Source organism: Diabrotica undecimpunctata, chromosome 7, assembly GCF_040954645.1.
Source record: "Diabrotica undecimpunctata isolate CICGRU chromosome 7, icDiaUnde3, whole genome shotgun sequence".
NCBI classification, from domain to species: Eukaryota; Metazoa; Arthropoda; class Insecta; order Coleoptera; family Chrysomelidae; genus Diabrotica; species Diabrotica undecimpunctata.
The window spans coordinates 25315385-25333938 of record NC_092809.1 but is presented as its reverse complement, the minus strand read 5'-3'; the positions used below and the strand labels follow the sequence as shown (position 1 = coordinate 25333938).

Below are 18554 nucleotides of genomic sequence, written 5' to 3'. Positions count from 1 at the left end.
TTGCCAGTTTAATCCCATTGAATATATATGGGGAATAGCAAAACAATATTATGACAATCATATTGGGCCTAACGGTTATAGTGACGACGCAGTTCGGGAAACTTGGCGAAAGGCACTTTCAATTGTAACTCCAGAAGTGTGGTGCAACTGAATATTCAAGTGCGAGAAACTAATAGAAGATTGGTGGACTCGTGAAAATAAAATAAACGAAATAAGTCCAATCATAATAACAATTAATGGTGATGACAGTGATGATGATGACGATTATGATATTTTTGATGATAATGACTGATTTTCATTTTTGTTGGCAAGTTAAATTTTTTTATTTTTCATTAGAAATTCTCTCCATAGAACAAATATACATAGACCATATTTTCTGTGTGAAGTGTAATATAAAATTATTATTAGGTTTATATTAGCCACATTAGACTCCATTAATGAAGTAATTCTCCTTATTATACTGTCAATTATATAAAAGATTTTCCATTATTATTTAATTAAAAAAAGTTATGGATTATTTTTCATTTCATTTGACCAGTTGATATTTCCCCAAAGAGCAGGTAATTCAAACTGGGTACTTACAATAAAATTTTTAATCCGAAACCCGCGTAAATATAGCGAACCGACTATATTTTGTAGTCAAAACTTTTTTAATTTATCACTGTTAATGGAAGGGAATCAGTGGCAAAGGTTGACATTTGGAATTGCCGTTTGTCACCGTGTTGTATTTAGTTTAAAGTAGATTTTAAGTCGTTAATGACAGATAACTGTGTCTTTAATTACTATCGTTTCTGGGGTAAATTAATTAATAATATGTTGATACACCTAGGTGAGCAACACACTCTTAATATCTCGTCAAAACCTTGTCTCCCATACGCTAATTAACTCCTCTCGAAGTGCTCCCAAAGTTTGACGAGGATGTTCTAAATAAAGAAGTCTCCCGACTTATCATGTCCCACATGTATTTGTTTCTTCTTCTTTGTGTGCCGTGATTGTTTTCAATCGTTGGCTATCGACGTACTAACAAGCTGATGGAATGTTTCTCGGTCGGCAGCTAGATGAAACAATTGCTCGACCGTTCGACCTGTCCATTGTCTAATGTTACGCAGCCAGGACAGTTGCTTTCTTCCGACACAGCGTTTTCTTTCAATTTTGCCCTAAATGATCAACCGGAGTAAGCTATATTTAGGTCTTCTCAATATATGGCCGAAATATTGGACCGTTCTCATTTTAATGATGTTAATCAATTCTCGCTCTTTGTGCATGGTCTCTAGCACACGTTTAGATATGTGTGCTGTCCACGAAATTCTGAGCATGCGATGGTAACACCACAACTCGAACGCTTTTAATGTATTAAGATTTTTTATTTTTGTTATCCAAGTTTCACATCTCTAGAACAAAGCGGACCAGACGTAGCACTTCACTACTCTTAGATGTGTGGTCAATGACACACTTCTACTGCTCAATAGAGAACGCCAGTTAATAAAGTTTTTCGTGCAAGTTCTATTCTAGTCGAAATTTCCTCGTCACGTCCAACCCTGCAGTTAATCCAACTACCTAGATATCTAAAGTGTTCCACACTTTCTAGGATTTTGTTATCTAATTTTAGTATTGAGTATTCGATATTAATGTTTTCGATCACCATGCATTTGTTTTTCTTTGCGTTGATTGTTAAGCCCTTTTTAGTGCATTCGTTGTTTACAGCGTTTAACAGGGTTTGAAGGTCTTCTAGGATTTCTGCCATTATGGCGGTGTCATCTGCGTATCTGTTGTTATTAATGGTTTCACCATCGATTGTAACACCTTCGCGACGATTATTTAAGGCTATCTCGAAAACTGGTTCAGTGTAGGCATTTTAAACAACATAACACATCCGTGTCTGACACCTCGTTTAATAGAAACTTTAGCTGAATCCTTTTGATCCACCTTAATAAAAGCGATATGATTGTCTATAAAGTATTGATTGATTTATAGTAAAGATTTTTGAGCACTCCAATGTCATACGTGTCCAGACCAACTGAGTCCAATCATTGAAATAGTAGTGTATGCAGTACTTTATCAAAGGCTTAAACTAAAATGTATTTATAATCTCATCTACTTAGAGGATTGAGAACAAAAATCTTTAGTCTATGGTAATCAAATAATTGTATTAACTTAATATGTATATATTATCTTAATAGCTGATGTTCTATCATATCAAAATTCAAGAGCTTATTATCCAATAGAAAATTTTACTATAGAAAAATGTATTGTTTGCATTGTACAGGAATAACGAAAAAATCTTACCGAATCGCTAGATGTTGACCCTGTTGTGGAAGACGAAGAAAAATCCAACTTTTTGTCTTTTATTAATTTTTCTAATTTATCATATTCATCTCTTAGATACCATAAACCCTTCTTTAACATTTCGTTTTCTTTCTTCAGTTTCTTTATATCAGATTGTCCTGAAAATTCGTAAAATTTTTGTTTAGTCCATTTCACATAATATAGCAGTTTTTACATAAATAAAAACAAATTATTCCAAATAATTTAAATAAATAAACAGAAAATATGATTTACTTACTTAACATAATAATATACAATAAAATTAGTATTTTTGAATTTGAACCCTATTGCCTTTAATTAAAGTCTTACAAAATTAAAGCCTTAGTGAGACTGTTTTATAATCTGACTTTCACATTTTCGTAAATTGCTGAAGTATGATCCATTACTTTTCGTTTTTTTTTTTTTGTTCAAAGGATATCTCGCCCATCATACTTGTTAATTAATTCGTTTGTAGTAAAACTCATTTTTAATAAATTGTCAAAATAAAAAACAATGGCTGTATGCACAGCTTTGCTCCGAAATTGTAAAGTAAAAAATAAACTATAATTTGTGGACTGTATAATGTGAATCTCTTTATTTAACGAAATCATCAAGTGGACCGAGATACACTCAACTTTGCCGCTAGGAGGTAACTCGTTCTTTTCTATATATATTTCTTTTTTCATATTTTTGTTCCATATTTGTGGTGGTGTAACGTAAATTGAGCAAAAATTGGTTTATTTATGTGTGTATTGTGTGTTGCATATGTGTTGTGTGTTAGATTGTAGATGTAGATGGTATGTTTGACCTCCTATTACTCATCTATTGTTGATATATTCTTGTTGTTGACTTTTTCTTTTAGTATTATTAGTAGATTCTTCTATTTAAATTCACCGTCTGCATATCTTTTTTGCTGAGATTTCTTACCTTTGTAAATATATTTATCTTACATCTGTTTGTTTCTTCGAGTTTAATGTTAATTTGTTGGCGTGGGTCCATTATTTCTAAATCTCTTTGTTTTGCTTATTTCATCTTCTGTGAATGCCGATTCGTTACCGAATCTTGGCGACGTTATTCGTATGTTATTGGCAGTAGTGGGGAAAAGCTCTGTAGTGTCGGTATGGAACCATGTTCCTAAGCTCTTTAGCCACGAGATTGCCTCTTGTGCCTCGCATTTTTCGTTGGGTTGTTAGTTTTAATACTGTCACATCTGTCTTATCTACGTTGTTCATCAGCGAATAGAAGTGTCTAAAAAATAAACATCATCTACATACATCTACATCTGTTCTCCAAAAAATGAACTCATTTTGCATTCTTTCAATTATTTCGTTATTAATATATAATCTGATACGGGAGTCAATTTGTTTGCTTATATTGAATATATTTTATCTTTTTTTATTGAGATAAAGTCCATATATTTTCTACTAATTTTGGTACTTTGTCCATCAGGCTTTGAATACTTTCGTAACTGTCAGAGAATATCATCTTGTCATCAGTTCAATCTTCTTCCGTTTAAACACATGTGAGCAGTTTTTGCAATCTCAGTGTTTAACTTATATGATTATATATGTCTATCTATCTATATAAGGATTTTTTACAGCTGTCGCCGCCTTCCTTCTTTTAGCCAACGTCTCCAGTCCTTTCTGTTCTGCCATTCTCCATCTCTAAGGTCTCGTCTTTCCATGGCCTCGTCCACTTCACCCCTCCATGATCTTCGGGGTCTACCTCTTTTCCTCCTTCCTATTGGGCTCCAATCCGAAATCTTTGCTATCCACCTTTTATGATCTGTTCTTACATATCCATACCAAATTAAACGTTTTTCTTCGATGTTGCTGAGTATGTCTTGTTCTACTGCCATTTTTCGTTTTATCTCCTCATTTCTGATGCGACCCATTTTTGTCACTCTGCAGCTTCTTCTCATGAACTCCATTTCAGTTGCTGTGATTTTGGACCTGTTTCGTTTATTTATTACCCAATTCTCTGCTCCATAGGTCATTCTACTGCGTACCAGTACCCAATACCATGTTATTATATATGTATATATATATATATATATATATATATATATATATATATATATATATATATATGCCAAAGATTAAATCTTTTAGCAAAAGCTGATATCGCTTTGTTGAATTGAATAGCCAAATATATGGCCTAGGAGAACAAATTAGTTAAACTTCACTGCTCGAATCTGTATAAATAGAGTGGTATGACGTCATTTCAGCATCTTTGCTTCGTCAGACAATCGGGCTGATACATTATTATTATATTATTTCTTGAAAAAGGCATGGATTTCCTGCCGAAACGTAGAAAAAAGTAAATAAAAATGTCTTAGTATCATGACAATCTTTTTCTGAACCTAAGCCCAAGAAAATCTACTGAAATATATAATGACTCTTGTTTTTGATTTGTCTACTATATTTTTCCACTCTCTCTGGTCCTGAATCTTTCCTCTCCAGTTTGCAATTTCCATCTTTGATATATCCTCTAGTAGTTGGTCTTTTTATCTCTCTTATTTTTGGTCTTGCTCGTGGTCTGTTTATTACTGGTTTCCAGTTTGTTATCTTCCTAATTAGTGCATCTTCTTCTCTTCTTTGTATGTGTCCAAACCATCTCAGTCTTTGTGCTTTAATAAATTTTACTGTCTTTTCCTTCGGTTATATTTCTTATTTCATGGTTCATTAGTCTTTTTTATTCCCCTTGTAATGTTTTCATTGGGCCGTGTATTCTTCTATAACTTTCTTTCAATTATTCTTAGGTTTTCTTCATCATTTTTCGTAAGACATATTACTTCAGCTTCGTATGCTATCACCGGTCTAATAACCCTGAGCAACCTTACCGGAGATTGGGTAAGCAACCTCAGTTGAAGGTAGGGTCAGGGCCGACGAGGAAAGGAGAAATGGTCCCTTAAAGACATCCATAGGAAAGTAAACTTCAAAATATATAAAACTATCATACGACCAATAGCAACTTATGGCAAAGAAACATGGATCATGACACAAAAAAACAATAAACCATGTTAATATTTTTTAAAGAAAGTTATTGGAAGAATATTGGGGCCCATCTACAACAATAGTATGTGAAGAATACGGTTTAACTACGAGTCATATTAATATTACAAAGAATCCTCTATAGCAAATTATGTAAAAATACAAAGATTGCACTGGGCAGGCCACCTTATAAGAATGGATAATAATAGAACACCTAGAAGGAGCTTAGAACGCTTAGTGGAACTATGGTGGGACGTCGGCCAGTAGAATAACCAAGGAAGCGGTGGATAGGCCAAGTAAGAACCGAAGCTAAAGAGATAATAAGGGTGGATAACTGGAGGAGTGTAGCCAAGGAAAGGGATGCTGGGAGAGGACAGAGTCTGACGTGGGCTGTAGCACCACAAATATGAGATTAGAAAATATGAAGAGTTATAGTATAGTAAAGTAAACTGAATGATTACTATATTTAAAATGTCATTAATAAACTAAATTTTATTGTGTGTAATAAATTATATATAAATATTATATTCATTTCATTTGCTTTTAACAGAACAAAATGAAACATTCGTACTGAACATAAAAGATATGAAATTAAATAATTTACTTTTCAAGGGATTGTAATTATATTTTAAATTTTAAAAATTGTTGATCTGATCATCACCTAATTACTAACCAGTCTTCTTATATGGCTTTTACTTTAGTTTTCTTTTAACCGTGTACAAACAACTTTTACTAGCGATATCGTATTTTACGTAGAAACTTAGAAACTATTCATATGTGATACGCCCTAAACCTTATTAATCGAAATTTTCAATTTTAGTTCGAGAAAAGTCTGTCGTACAATTATCTTTTGATATCTTAGGAAGCATAACATTGATAACATTACGGGTAACTGTTAAACTTACTGTAAGACATTGACATTATGTTTAAGATAGCATTCACTCAAACCTTAAGAAACGAAATAAACACACTAAATCAAATACACTACTGTATATTTTGCACAAATCTCACTAACCGAATCAAACAAATTACAATTTTAAACTAACCTTTTCAATCACATTAAAGTAAGTATATACCTTTAAAGATATGCTCATACATGCGCTGACTCATTACCAATTACCAGAAGATAACAACGTGCGGTACTTTTAAATTTTCAATTTTAGGATTTTTGCCAACATCTGGTGATTCTGGATTTTATTCGAACGTATTATGAAGAAATATAAAAAGAATGCAAAAATAAACCTTTCGCGGAACAATATCCAATTAGACTCGATTAAAAATTATAATTACTGTTTTTTTATTTTATCCTCTGAACCCCTAATTTAGGAAATAAGATCTAAGGGTAGTGGTCCCAAAAAGAAAATTTTTTAATGTAATACTTTTATTTTAATTAAAAAGCATGTTGATTTCGTAGCGGAGTTGTTTCGACATCGTTGGTCGCGTTTTTTCTTAGTCTTCTATCGTCAATTTTTGTGCATAGGCCTCTCCCAACTCCTTCCATCGATCTCTATCCTGAGCAACATCCAATTTGTTCCGGCTATTTTTTTATGTCATCTACCCATCTCATCTGTAGTTTTCCTCTTGATCGTATACCTTGGTAACGTCTCAATGTTGTATTGTGGCGTTCCAATGTTGTTTTTTGTCTAACAGTATGGCCTGCGAAGCTCCATTTGAATTTAAGAAGCAATTTTTGTTGGGATATCCTCGACTTTGTTTTTGATCTTACCCAGTCGTTGCTCTTTCCATTACCTTTTCTGTTGTGGCTAGTTTGTTTATATTTGCTTTAGATAGGTTCCAGGTTTGGAACATCAAAACTATCAAAAACAAGCATGCATGATCGCAATAAATGTTTAAATTGAGGCGCAATACGAAACTTTCAATAAATTTTTATTTTCGGGAATTTATAGGGAGGCCCCTTTTTTTATCGTTCAGTGTATAATGATAATAAGAAATACTAATAATAATAAAAAATGTAACTCCCCGGAAACTAAAACTACAAATTGTGCCTTGGATAATGTTCCGCACACTAAGAATTTTTTATCTATTTTTTCTTCAAGCCTTTATTAGAAAATAATATAATGAGCTCATAAGACATATGATTATCTGCTGGGTTCAGGATATCACAAGATACATGCAGCAACTTGATTTTACAGCTTCCACTAATTGACCGCGAGGAACCACTTACAATACAAACGTAATGTGAATTATTGGTATTGTACTAGCGCAGCGAGATTTTCTTTGAAACTTCTACGTCGTTTACGAGATAACACACTACGAGTACTTGTGTCTTCTTCCACAAACATTTATCGACTCTGAACTCTCAATGCTGTATCTTTAGTGACTAGGGGAAAAAAGGAAGCTACTGTCCGAAGGTCAACAGATTTTGACCATTTTTATCTTTTGTTTAGATATTCATGTTTGTTTAGATATTCATCTAAACAAACTATTCACAATAAAAAGGGTCGGTATACTTCTCTGTATTGAGAGGTCCCAATTATATTCGGCGATGATCGAATTAGGAATACCAAAAGGATTGGTAGAATTAATTAAAATGACAATGATGAAAGTCGAATGTAAAGTGCGCGTACAAGGGGATGTTTCAAAACCATTTAAAACCAACAGAGGACTGCGCCAGGGAGATGCGCTATCATGCACGCTGTTCAACCTAGCGTTAGAAAAAGTTATGAGAGATTAGGGAATAAACTTAAAAGGTACGATATATACCCGTAGTATACAAATAATGGCATACGCTGATGATATCGTCATAATTGGAAGAACCCAAAATGAAGCAGTGGAGGCTTTTACACGTATCAAAAATGCCGCAGAAAACATCGGACTTCTGATTAACATCCAGAAAACTAAATATATGCCGGCCATATCAAGAATTCAACAAAATAACTTAGAGGTGCAACACGAAACGATAGAAATGGTAGAAGAATTCTACTACTTAGGATCACTGGTAGACTACAAAAATAACACATCCAACGAGATAAAAAAAAGAATATGCGTGGCTAACCGTTATTATTTTGGCCTGGGCCCTCAACTAAGAGCGAGAAGTATGTCAATAGCAACAAAGTGCAAACTTTATAAAACAATAATACGCCCAGTGCTCATATACGGATCGGAAACATGGGCAATGACGACCCGAGATGAAGAGTTAGTGCGAGTCTTTGAAAGAAAAGTATTGAGGACCATATATGGCGGAGTAAACGAACAGGGTCTGTGGAGAAGGCGATATAACTTTGAACTCTATAGACTTTTTGGTGATGCAGATATTGTGAAGACCATCAAAATAAACTGCCTAAGGTGGGTGGGCCACGTTATGCGGATGGATGAGAGTGATCCCACTAAAATAACTATGCTAAACAGGCCGGTCGGAAGAAGAAGAAGGGGGCGACCTAAACTCAGATATCTGGACGATGTACAGGAAGATCTGAGGGAGATTGGAGTGAGGGGCTGGAGAAGACAGACACTCGATAGGGAAGGATGGAAGAATGTTTTGAGGCAGGCCAAGGCTCACGAAGGGCCGTAGCGCCAACTGATGATGATACTTCTTTGTGAAATTGGCGGCTGTGATTTAAACCATAAAGATAGAAATAAACTTATAAGAATTTTTCTTCAGATTTTATTATAAGCGCTATGTCATTCGCAAATATGCATATCTCTGCATTTATCGTTTGCATTCTGTTCTAACCAATGACATATATTTTAAATGTTTTATGACATTCTTTCAGTATCTCATCTATTGCATTTATAAAGAGTATTGGGCTCAAAACTCCTTGTTGTATTCCCTCTGTTACTACATGTGGTCTGATAACATTTCTTGTATTATAACTGTGTTTGTTGATTTCATCTATATACTTTTTGTGACTTCGATTAGTTTATCCTTAACATGTTTCCTGTTTTGGCTATCCCATGTAGTTTCTTCCTTAATTGAATCGAAGGCTTTTTTCATGTCTATAAACTCACATATATGTGTTTCTGTATTCCTTTTATGTCTTTTCACTATTTTTTGCTGTATGGTTGAATATTTGTGTGTTATGTTCTTTCCTAAATCCGCTTTTGCAATCTCTCATTTATTTTCCATTTATATTCTTATTTACTTTGAGATTATGGTTTTATATACTTTAACTACCACACATATTAGGGATATGCCTCTACAATTTCAATAGTATCTTGTGTTTCCCGTGTTGTGTTTTGGTACAATTATTGCGTTTGACCATTTTCTCGGTATTTGTTTTCCGTTCCCTACCAAATTGTATATTATGCGTGGTAGTTTTTTTATTTGCTTTTTATCCTATATATTTCAGCATTGCAGGACCTACTTTATCTACTTCGGCATATCCAATCTTGATCTTCCTGAATGCATCTTCAACTGTTTCTCCTTTATAGCTTTGATACCAATATTTTTCTTGTAACTTCTAATTCCTTTGTTCTCCTTTTCTTCTACTTTTTCTCGCACTCGATTTAGCAATTGCTTAAAATGCTCCCCCATCGTTACATTATTTCCTTATCATCGGTAATATTTCTCGTTTCTTGTTCATTATGTGTTTTAATTTTATTTGTTAATTGCTTCTGTTTTTTCAGTATTTTGTACCAGTATTTTGTACAATAATTTTCTTCGCAGTTTTCCTCACAATTTTTTTCCAAATTTTTTCCAGCTTTTATTTGTTGGTTTATTCTTTATTGTATATCTTCCATTCACTCGTGATTCCAGGATTCTGGGAAAAATTAGTAAAATTCGAGCAGAATCATGTAGTATTTCAAAATTTTTATTTGAATTAGTTAGATTAATATTTGAGCTTCCGCTTAATAGCTTAATATTGACTTATCACAAGGAGTAGCTAAGAAGTGAAAAATTAATAGGGTGGTAATAAATTTGTAAAAGCCTCTCAAAACACTGGTACTTCAAAAATATATTTTTTTAATTCTTCTGGCTCGAATATTAAGCTAGCACCAACGTTTGGTTTAGGGGTGAAAAATTATCCTGGTGATCAAAGTTTAGTATGAACTTAACAGAACACTTTTTTATTTCAGTTATAAGTAGAGGAGAGTGAAATTGTAAAAGAATATTTTTTCACCTTAAATTTTAACCTAACAGAATTATTGGCTTCCCATAAGAGGCAGTTGAGGGGTGAATAATTACTAGGGTGGTAATAAATTATTTAAAACCTAGCAGAACACTGTGGTATTTCAAAAATATATTTTTTTCTAATTTCGCTGGCTCAAATATTAAGCTAGCAGGAACGTTGCCGAATAAGATTGGTTTAGGGCTGCAAGATTATCAGGGTGGTTGTTGTTTGTTTGGGTTTATATGACTGCGGACACTAAATATATTCGCCAATCTTCCAATTTTTACTCATTTTTTTATTAGTCATTGTTTCTTATACAATCTTATCCTAAATCTATTACTAAGTAGTATTGATCTCTAATACCTAGTCTTTTTTTTTGGTAATTTGTTTCTAGTTTTTTTTTTCTATTAGGTGCTTTTTAGTCATTTATATATAAAATAGGTGATGAGGTCCTCAGAGTTCCACAGCAAACTGTTCTGCAGCTATCTACTCAATTCAATAGCTACTTTACTGTGGACTGTCCAAGTTCCTCATGTTTTCTCTTTTTTTTATTTTTATTTATTTTTTTTTTATTTTTTTTAATTATTATTTATTTCTTATATTTTTTTATTTTATTTTTTTTTAATTTTCTTTTTTTATTATTTTTTTTTATATTCTAACAAATTACAAAGAAATACTTACTCTATATTTACAATTACAATTTGAGTTTAATATCTAAAACATGTTTATACAATTTATCTATATAAAAACTCATTGTTTTCTAATGTTAATAAATAATTTAAATTAATGGGATGGTGGACATCGGTCAAAGAATACAGCGAATTTAAAAAGTTATTAATCTTATTAGATATAAGAGAACAGTCCAAAATTTTATGTTGTAGGTTACCTATCCGATAGTACATTGTGGACTATCAGAGGTTCATTAAAGTTTAGTAAAAATTTAAAAAACACTTTTTTATTTCAGCTATAAGTAGATTAGGGTGAATTTGAAAAAAAAAGGTGGTATTAAATTCGTAAAAACCTAGCAGAACATTTTGGTATATCACAAATATATTTTTTCAATTCTGCTAATTTTAACCGTAAGCCAGCAGAATCGCTCCCCTTAAGGGTGGTTTGGTGGTGAAAAATTATTAGGGTGGTAATAAATTAGTGAAAAATGGGTGAAAAAATATTACGTAGGTTAAATTGTCCCCGCTAGCTTAAGGGTCCTTCCTTGGCATCCAAATAAGATTACTCTCTGTAGCATTTATATCCCATCTTTTCATCATCTTACTCAAAACTGAAACTGAGCTATTGAATTTACTTAAGCAACTACCTACTCTTTTCAGTTTGCTGGGAGATTTTAATGCACTTTTGGAATCAGAAAAACATTAAAATGTTTTGAACTCCTATTGTTTGTTTAGTAGATCTTAGCTTGGGTGATTTAAAGTCGACATTATTTTAAATGATGATTCCACTTTTCTAGAGGTTCCATTTGCTTTATGAACCCTTACAAATTCCGCAGCTGGAATTGACAACAATCTTTCTATATTTCAAAAAAAAAAATACAATATCGTAAAATCTACAACATTCTTTGGCCATCTTCTTATCGACTCATATCGCTAACCTGCTGTATGTGGTTTTTTTAAAACATATTTCTGTTCAATTCGGATTTAGACCACAACGAAGTACATAAAACAACTTGAGTATTTCTAGAGAAAAATGTAGCTAAGGTCTTCAATAAGGGATTTCTTTTGGTTCAATCTTCAGTTGACCAATTAATTCCTGCATATATCACTTTTTGAAGTTATACTTCTATACGCGCGCTGCACGTTGGAAATTTGTACGGGAATGAATCGGTGAAATCATTACATATGTAAGATAATGAGTAAGAGAGAGACAGAAGATATATTTTCTCTCTCTTCCTCTCTCGAGAATAAAAATGTTCCTTTTCTATATATATTTAATATTATATATATATATATATATATATATATATATATATATATATATATATATATATATATATATAATAATATATATATATATTTATATATATATATATATATATATATATATAATATATAATGTAATATTTATTAATATTATTATTTATGTGATATGTTTTGTATTATTTATTAAATGTTCATAATTATTTTAGTCTTTTGTATTTCAAAATAATAATCTCAATGAATCACTGTATGACCGAGAACTGTCAATTTTGAAATACGTTTGTGTCATGTTTAATTGGCAAATATTTTAGGTGTTTGGTTCATACGCTGGTGTATGTGAGTTCGAATCCCAATATGAATTTCCTTTTTTATTTTTGAAATATTTAAAAACCCCACGTTAATTTTATTAAATATATGTAATATACGCAAAAATGCTAAATTTTAAAATAAAATGAAAATTTACAACATAATTCGATTTGTTGGTTTTTGAAGTTATACTTCTATACGCGCGTTCGACGTTTGGAAATTTACACGGGAGAACAAGCCTCGAAAAGCGATGAAAACCTATTAGGCACATTTGAACGAAAAATCCTTAGACACATATATAAGGGGGTAAAGGAAAATGACATATGGCGCAGAAGATATAACTTTGAACTATTCACAGCATACAATGAACCCGAGATCATAACATCCATAAAGATCGGACGTCTGCGCTGGATGGGCCATGTTGAACGAATGTTGGAGACTGAAACACCAAAACATATTATGAGGCAAACATCAGTAAGAAGAAGGTCAAAGGGAAGACGCAAACTTAGATACATGGAACAAGTGGAACAAGATCTGAAAACACTTAAGATTACCAACTGGAAAAACAAAGCAAGGAACAGAACAGAATGGCGGAAAATCCTAAAACAAGCCAGGACCCAGAAAGGGTTGTCGAGCTACTGATGATGATGATGAATAAGCCTCGTTAGGCATGTTGAAATATAAATTAAAACTTGTAAATGTCTCAAGAAAATTCAAATGTGTACTTATATACACAACAAACAACAATTAAATATTGTCAGTTGTATCACCAAACAATATTTTTTTATTAATATTGTTATCATGGTAAATTAAACATATGCGTAAGTAATTTACGTATATTGTCATTTTTAAGTACTTATGAATATTTCATTTTAATTTGTATTATATTATAATATTGAATTATATAGCAGTGTATTGTATTGTATTATTATATTAATAACAAAATTAACAATGAATTACTGCAGAGTATTTGTAAAAAAAATTTTTTGCATCCAACTCCTTTTATACATATATGAAAATAAAAATATATATTTTCATTAAAATATTGATTCAATCCTTCATTTACTTACTATACTCCCATTACAGGTCAAATGTTTATATACAGCAAACGATGCACCATATACCTGTATACCTAATTATTTTTCTCTTTCTGCTCTCTCTTACCTATAGCATTACATATGTAATGATTGTACAGATTGACTCCCATATAAATTTGTAACGACGAACGCGTGTATAGAAGTGTAACTTCTACCGGCAGTCCCACTGGATTGCCACACCCGTTTTTTTCTATTCCGCATTTTCTACAGCATGGGTCACTACCATTGTAACTGATATCATTAAAATAATTCCTGTTTATCTTTTTTCTTTTTTACTAGATTGGATACTTTTCTTCCCAGGGACGAAAAACTGTAGGTGATTCTTCCCAGTGTCTAATTATTTTTCGTATATATAGAAATAGTAACAAATTTTAACACAATTCAGGTTTTTAGCAGTTCATATATAAAAATAGTGTTGCACAAAAAACGGTTATTGAAAACAGTAAAAATAAATATGACCTAAACCAAAATTTTAAATTTTCAAATATAAACCCGTGTATTTATCCAATGACCATTGCTAATGAATAATTTTATCATAAATCGGATTCTTCAAATATATTGGCCCAAGACGTATGTTTTTATTATAATTAAAAATATGCAAAAGAAATTGCTACTTTTTTCTTCTTTTTTTTATTATAAAATAACTAACAATTACTTGGGGCGCTCTATTTGAAACATTATTTGATTAAAAAACCCGTTGTAGTGATAGCTTAATTTTTTCGAACAAAAGGAGGATTTGTTTGAATTTGTCGACGGGCAATATATCTCTCAGCTAGCTATATCCGCTTGGTATGGTTTAGCTAGACTGCAACATGACATTCATTAACCAATTGATATGGAGTAAATCAAGGAGTGAGAAGAATGGATGAGTGACTATGCAGAAAACCATAAAATAAAAAGCACAATAAAAACTTAACATTTTTGGAATAATCAACAAGTTTGTTTAACCTAATTTATGTTTAATGAAGCAGAAAGTTAAGGCTACGGAATGTACTTAAAAAAGTGGACAACGAAAATTATAATGCTAATTAACATTGGCCTGTATTCTGAAAACTGAGAGTGTTGTTTTTTGGCACAGCGAAAACATTACTGAACATCTAACGCCTTGTTGATACAGTATTTAAAAACATAGGTTTTGGATCTTTATCAAAAGGAATCGACCTGATGTGGAAATAGGTCAGGGTCGTTGGTAGCGTGAATTTTTAAACGAGGAAGGTAGCCAAACATAAACGAAAATATTTTTATTTTATATATACAGACTTGATGAGTGATAATGATGTGTTTATGTACCCATTAAGTTTTATACTCATGACCACAGTTGAACTTTTTGTGAGTTTTTTTAAATAAATGAAAGTTATTTGTAGCATTTTCAAATGTGAAATGAGTTTTGTGTATTTTATTAATGAATTTGGAGTAATAAACTTCTCGGATTTGTAGATTTTATAGGATCTTAAAAAATAGTTCTACTAAGCAAGGAATCGTTTTGATACTTAAAAAATACTGGGCATGATTTGTTTGTTGAAAAGTCTTTAGTATTTATTTACTATTTTTATAATTAATAAAATCATACGAAATTTTTCAAAATTGTGAAATTTTATTACTTTAAATAGTGAGCGAAACAAGATCGGATACGCAGTTTATGCAAAATTCTAATAATTGTTATCATGATTTTATAAAAGGTCATTTATGGGGGGGGGGCTGCGTAAATATTAAAATATTCATAAAGACATATTTTATCACTATAATGTAAAATAAAATCTAAAAAATGTCTTATATTTATATATCCCTTTATTACATTACAAATATGGTTATATTTTTTTATAGACATCTAGAGCTGGAGCGCCCCCTAAACATAGCAATTTGTAACTCAAAGATTATAATTATGATTGCTGGCGTCAATGTCTACAATTTAAAAATAAAAAACGTTAATAGGAGCCGAGATAACCTTTTTTTAATTGCTGACTTTTTATAACAACTAGAAACGAAATCAACAGCATTCGATACTCAATGACCTATATTTTAAAGCAACGTTTTTAATGTTTAAAAAGGCTCTTTTCTCAATAAAAATAAATAATAAAGTGATGAGCTAATCTCGTAGTCATGGGCGTGCAAGAAAATTGAATTCGGAACTTCAAATCGGCGAAGCTCCGAAAAATTTGTAATGAAAAATGAACCGATTTCAATATTTTTTTTAATCAGGGTAGTAAGCAATAATATCTATGTAATTTGTTTTCGACGATCATGATAATTTGACTTACTTTTTGCACATACTCGCAACTTTTATATTTTGTCTAACAAAAATTTACGTTTTTTAATAATTATGCCGTATTAGATATAGAGAAAGCGCCTTGTATTAGGTATCTTCGATATTTTTAGCCTTTTACTTTTTTTGTATTGGTATAAACAAATAATTGTATCTTAGTAAAAAATAGACCGATCCGGTTTCATAAAATCTCATTTTATTGGGCATTTAAAGGTAATTTTTAGAAAACATATGCGAATTTTCATAAGGTACGGTTTTTCAACATTCATCTGAAAAAAATTTTTTCTCCTACAAAAGAAAAAGAATGTGCCCATATTCTATCTAATTAAAATCTTCAAAGCAAGTTTGGCACGGATGTATATTCTTTTGGTATTACAAAAGGTAAGAGTTACTTACATACCGTAACTGTAGTGTAAAGACCAAACACACAATTCATATAGCCACTGAGCATATCCTTCTTTCTAGCAAAGACGCTGGAAAGTTTATTGTTATTGGACAGGTAAATAAAGGACGAAGTGCTAAGGAAGAATAACTCAGCGACCATTAATGTACATACCAGCAAGGAAAGTGAACAGATCTTAACTGACTACTTTCTAAGTCGGAAGATGAAGAAATAGCTACAGCGACTTAGATAACTGACTTAGAAGGCTGGTCCCTGCTTTAATCTGTAAAACGACAAGCTCTAAAGAATAGGATTGTTGTAACCTTTTTAGGCGAACGAAGGCTCCATTGAGGCGAGAGTAGGAAGTGGTTGCCAGCATAGGGGAGTAATATCTTCACTTCTTTTGACTATACTGATTGTCAACCTAAGCTAATGAAGTTAATAGTGTCAACCTATTAATGAAGTTAATAGGTTGACAGTTTTTACCTTAAAAGTGAAGGTGAAGGTTTTTACCTTAAAAGGTTGTTTTGTGAAAGCAATTTCGGGACTAACGCCGTCCGCTTTGAGGGAAATGGACAACTGGTATGAAGGTGAGGGCCTAAAAACTCCCAAAAAATAACAGTTGTCGCCTTTACTAAAAGAACAACACTACCAGACTTTTCCACTAAAATTTAGAGGAGTGAAGATTCAATTTTTAAATCAGGCCAAATACTCAGATGTAATATTGGAACGGAAGCCGACGTGGAATTCACAAAAATGGGGGTCCAAATTTGGGAGACCAAAAATTAAACTGTTATACATAAGTAGAATAAGGCCGATGGTAAACCTGTAGGTCGGAGACTTGGTGGAGTAAAACACAACAGTCTGGAGCAGTTCGACTGCTTTCTGGCATTAAAAGGCTTGAATGCTTACCACTATAGGAGACAGAAAACTCAGCAACCTGCGATACGCAGATGACACACATACTAGCAGCAAATGAAGTCGAAATAATTACCATCACTGAACGGCTAATCCGAATAAGCGAGAAATTCGGACTTCAGATCAACACCGGAAAAACAAAAATAATGAATGATCGTAGACAAAGCAAATAATAATCTACTTTACATACACCAAGTGGCGAATGGCATTTTGAAATGGTAGACAGATTTATTTACTTGGGCTTCCTGATAACCAACAATGGTGATTGCTCCTCAGAAATCAAGCGTAGGCTAGCAATGGCGCGAACCGAAACAGCTAAACTGATTACAATATGGAAAACCCGAACAATAACAAGGAATACTAAGCTCAGTTTGGTCAATTCCCTTATTTTTCCCATAGCGATATACACAGCTGAAACATGGACTCCCAAAAAAAATCGATAGAAATAAGATCGAAGTCTTAGAAATGTGGATATATATAAGAATTCTATGCGTGTCTGGACAAAACATGGAACCAACCTGTCAATTCTGGAAGAGCTTCATATAAAAGACAGGCTATTAAAAAAAGTAAACCGAGCATACCTAATTTACTTCGGCCACATAGATAGAATGGGGACCATGAAACTATTCGTAGTAGAAGGAAAGGTAAAAGGCTGAAGACCAAGAGGAAGATCTTCAACACGATGGGCAGACCAAATGAAGACTCTGGTGGGAAAATGCCTACATGAAGCCGTCCACAGGATCGCAGCCAATGTAGTTATCAAGCTAATAATATTTAAAGTGTCACCACGCCATAACAAGGGCTTAAGGAATGAGGAGGAAGATGCTTGAACTGACAGCCATGTGAACTGCTCCAATGGACGTGCTGGGGGTTCTATTGAACTTACCACCTTTACGTGTCTGTGAGCAGTAAAAGGCCAGGTCTACAGTATACAGGCTGCTACAAAATCTATGGGCGTTATGGTAAGGACAGACCAAGTAAGGTTATATCAGGAAATAAAACCAGATCCCGTTTTAGGGTTATCTGTGTACCGAATAAATCGGAGATATAACATAAATAAAACATTTTCAATTACAATACAAAAAAAAACAAATCTGGGAAATCGACTAACCAGTAATGTCCAACTTTGTTGATATATAAACGGTTCCAAAATTGGGACAATGACAGGGGCTGGAATTTTTGAAACGAGACCAACCAGAAGTCCGGTTGAGTTTCGGACTGGGTATCGGGACAACGAAAAGGCCGATGGATCCCACCGAAAAGTGAAGTAATGGTTATGTGGGTAAAA

At 32.6% G+C, this 18554-nt stretch overlaps 2 protein-coding genes across 9 annotated transcripts in view; one reads left to right on the top strand and one right to left on the bottom strand.

Annotated features, from left to right (window-relative positions):
• LOC140445087 (tyrosine-protein kinase transmembrane receptor Ror-like) overlaps positions 1–18554 on the top strand; it is a 275808-nt gene that overhangs the window by 105981 nt on the left and 151273 nt on the right. The gene's annotated exons all lie outside the window — the stretch shown is intronic.
• LOC140445084 (uncharacterized) overlaps positions 1–18554 on the bottom strand; it is a 107731-nt gene that overhangs the window by 47374 nt on the left and 41803 nt on the right. For all 6 annotated transcript variants that reach the window (XM_072536893.1, XM_072536890.1, XM_072536895.1 and 3 more), the window contains one exon: positions 2287–2444. In XM_072536893.1, the coding sequence (XP_072392994.1) occupies positions 2287–2444 (158 nt within the window). The remainder of the gene's footprint in view (positions 1–2286; positions 2445–18554) is intronic.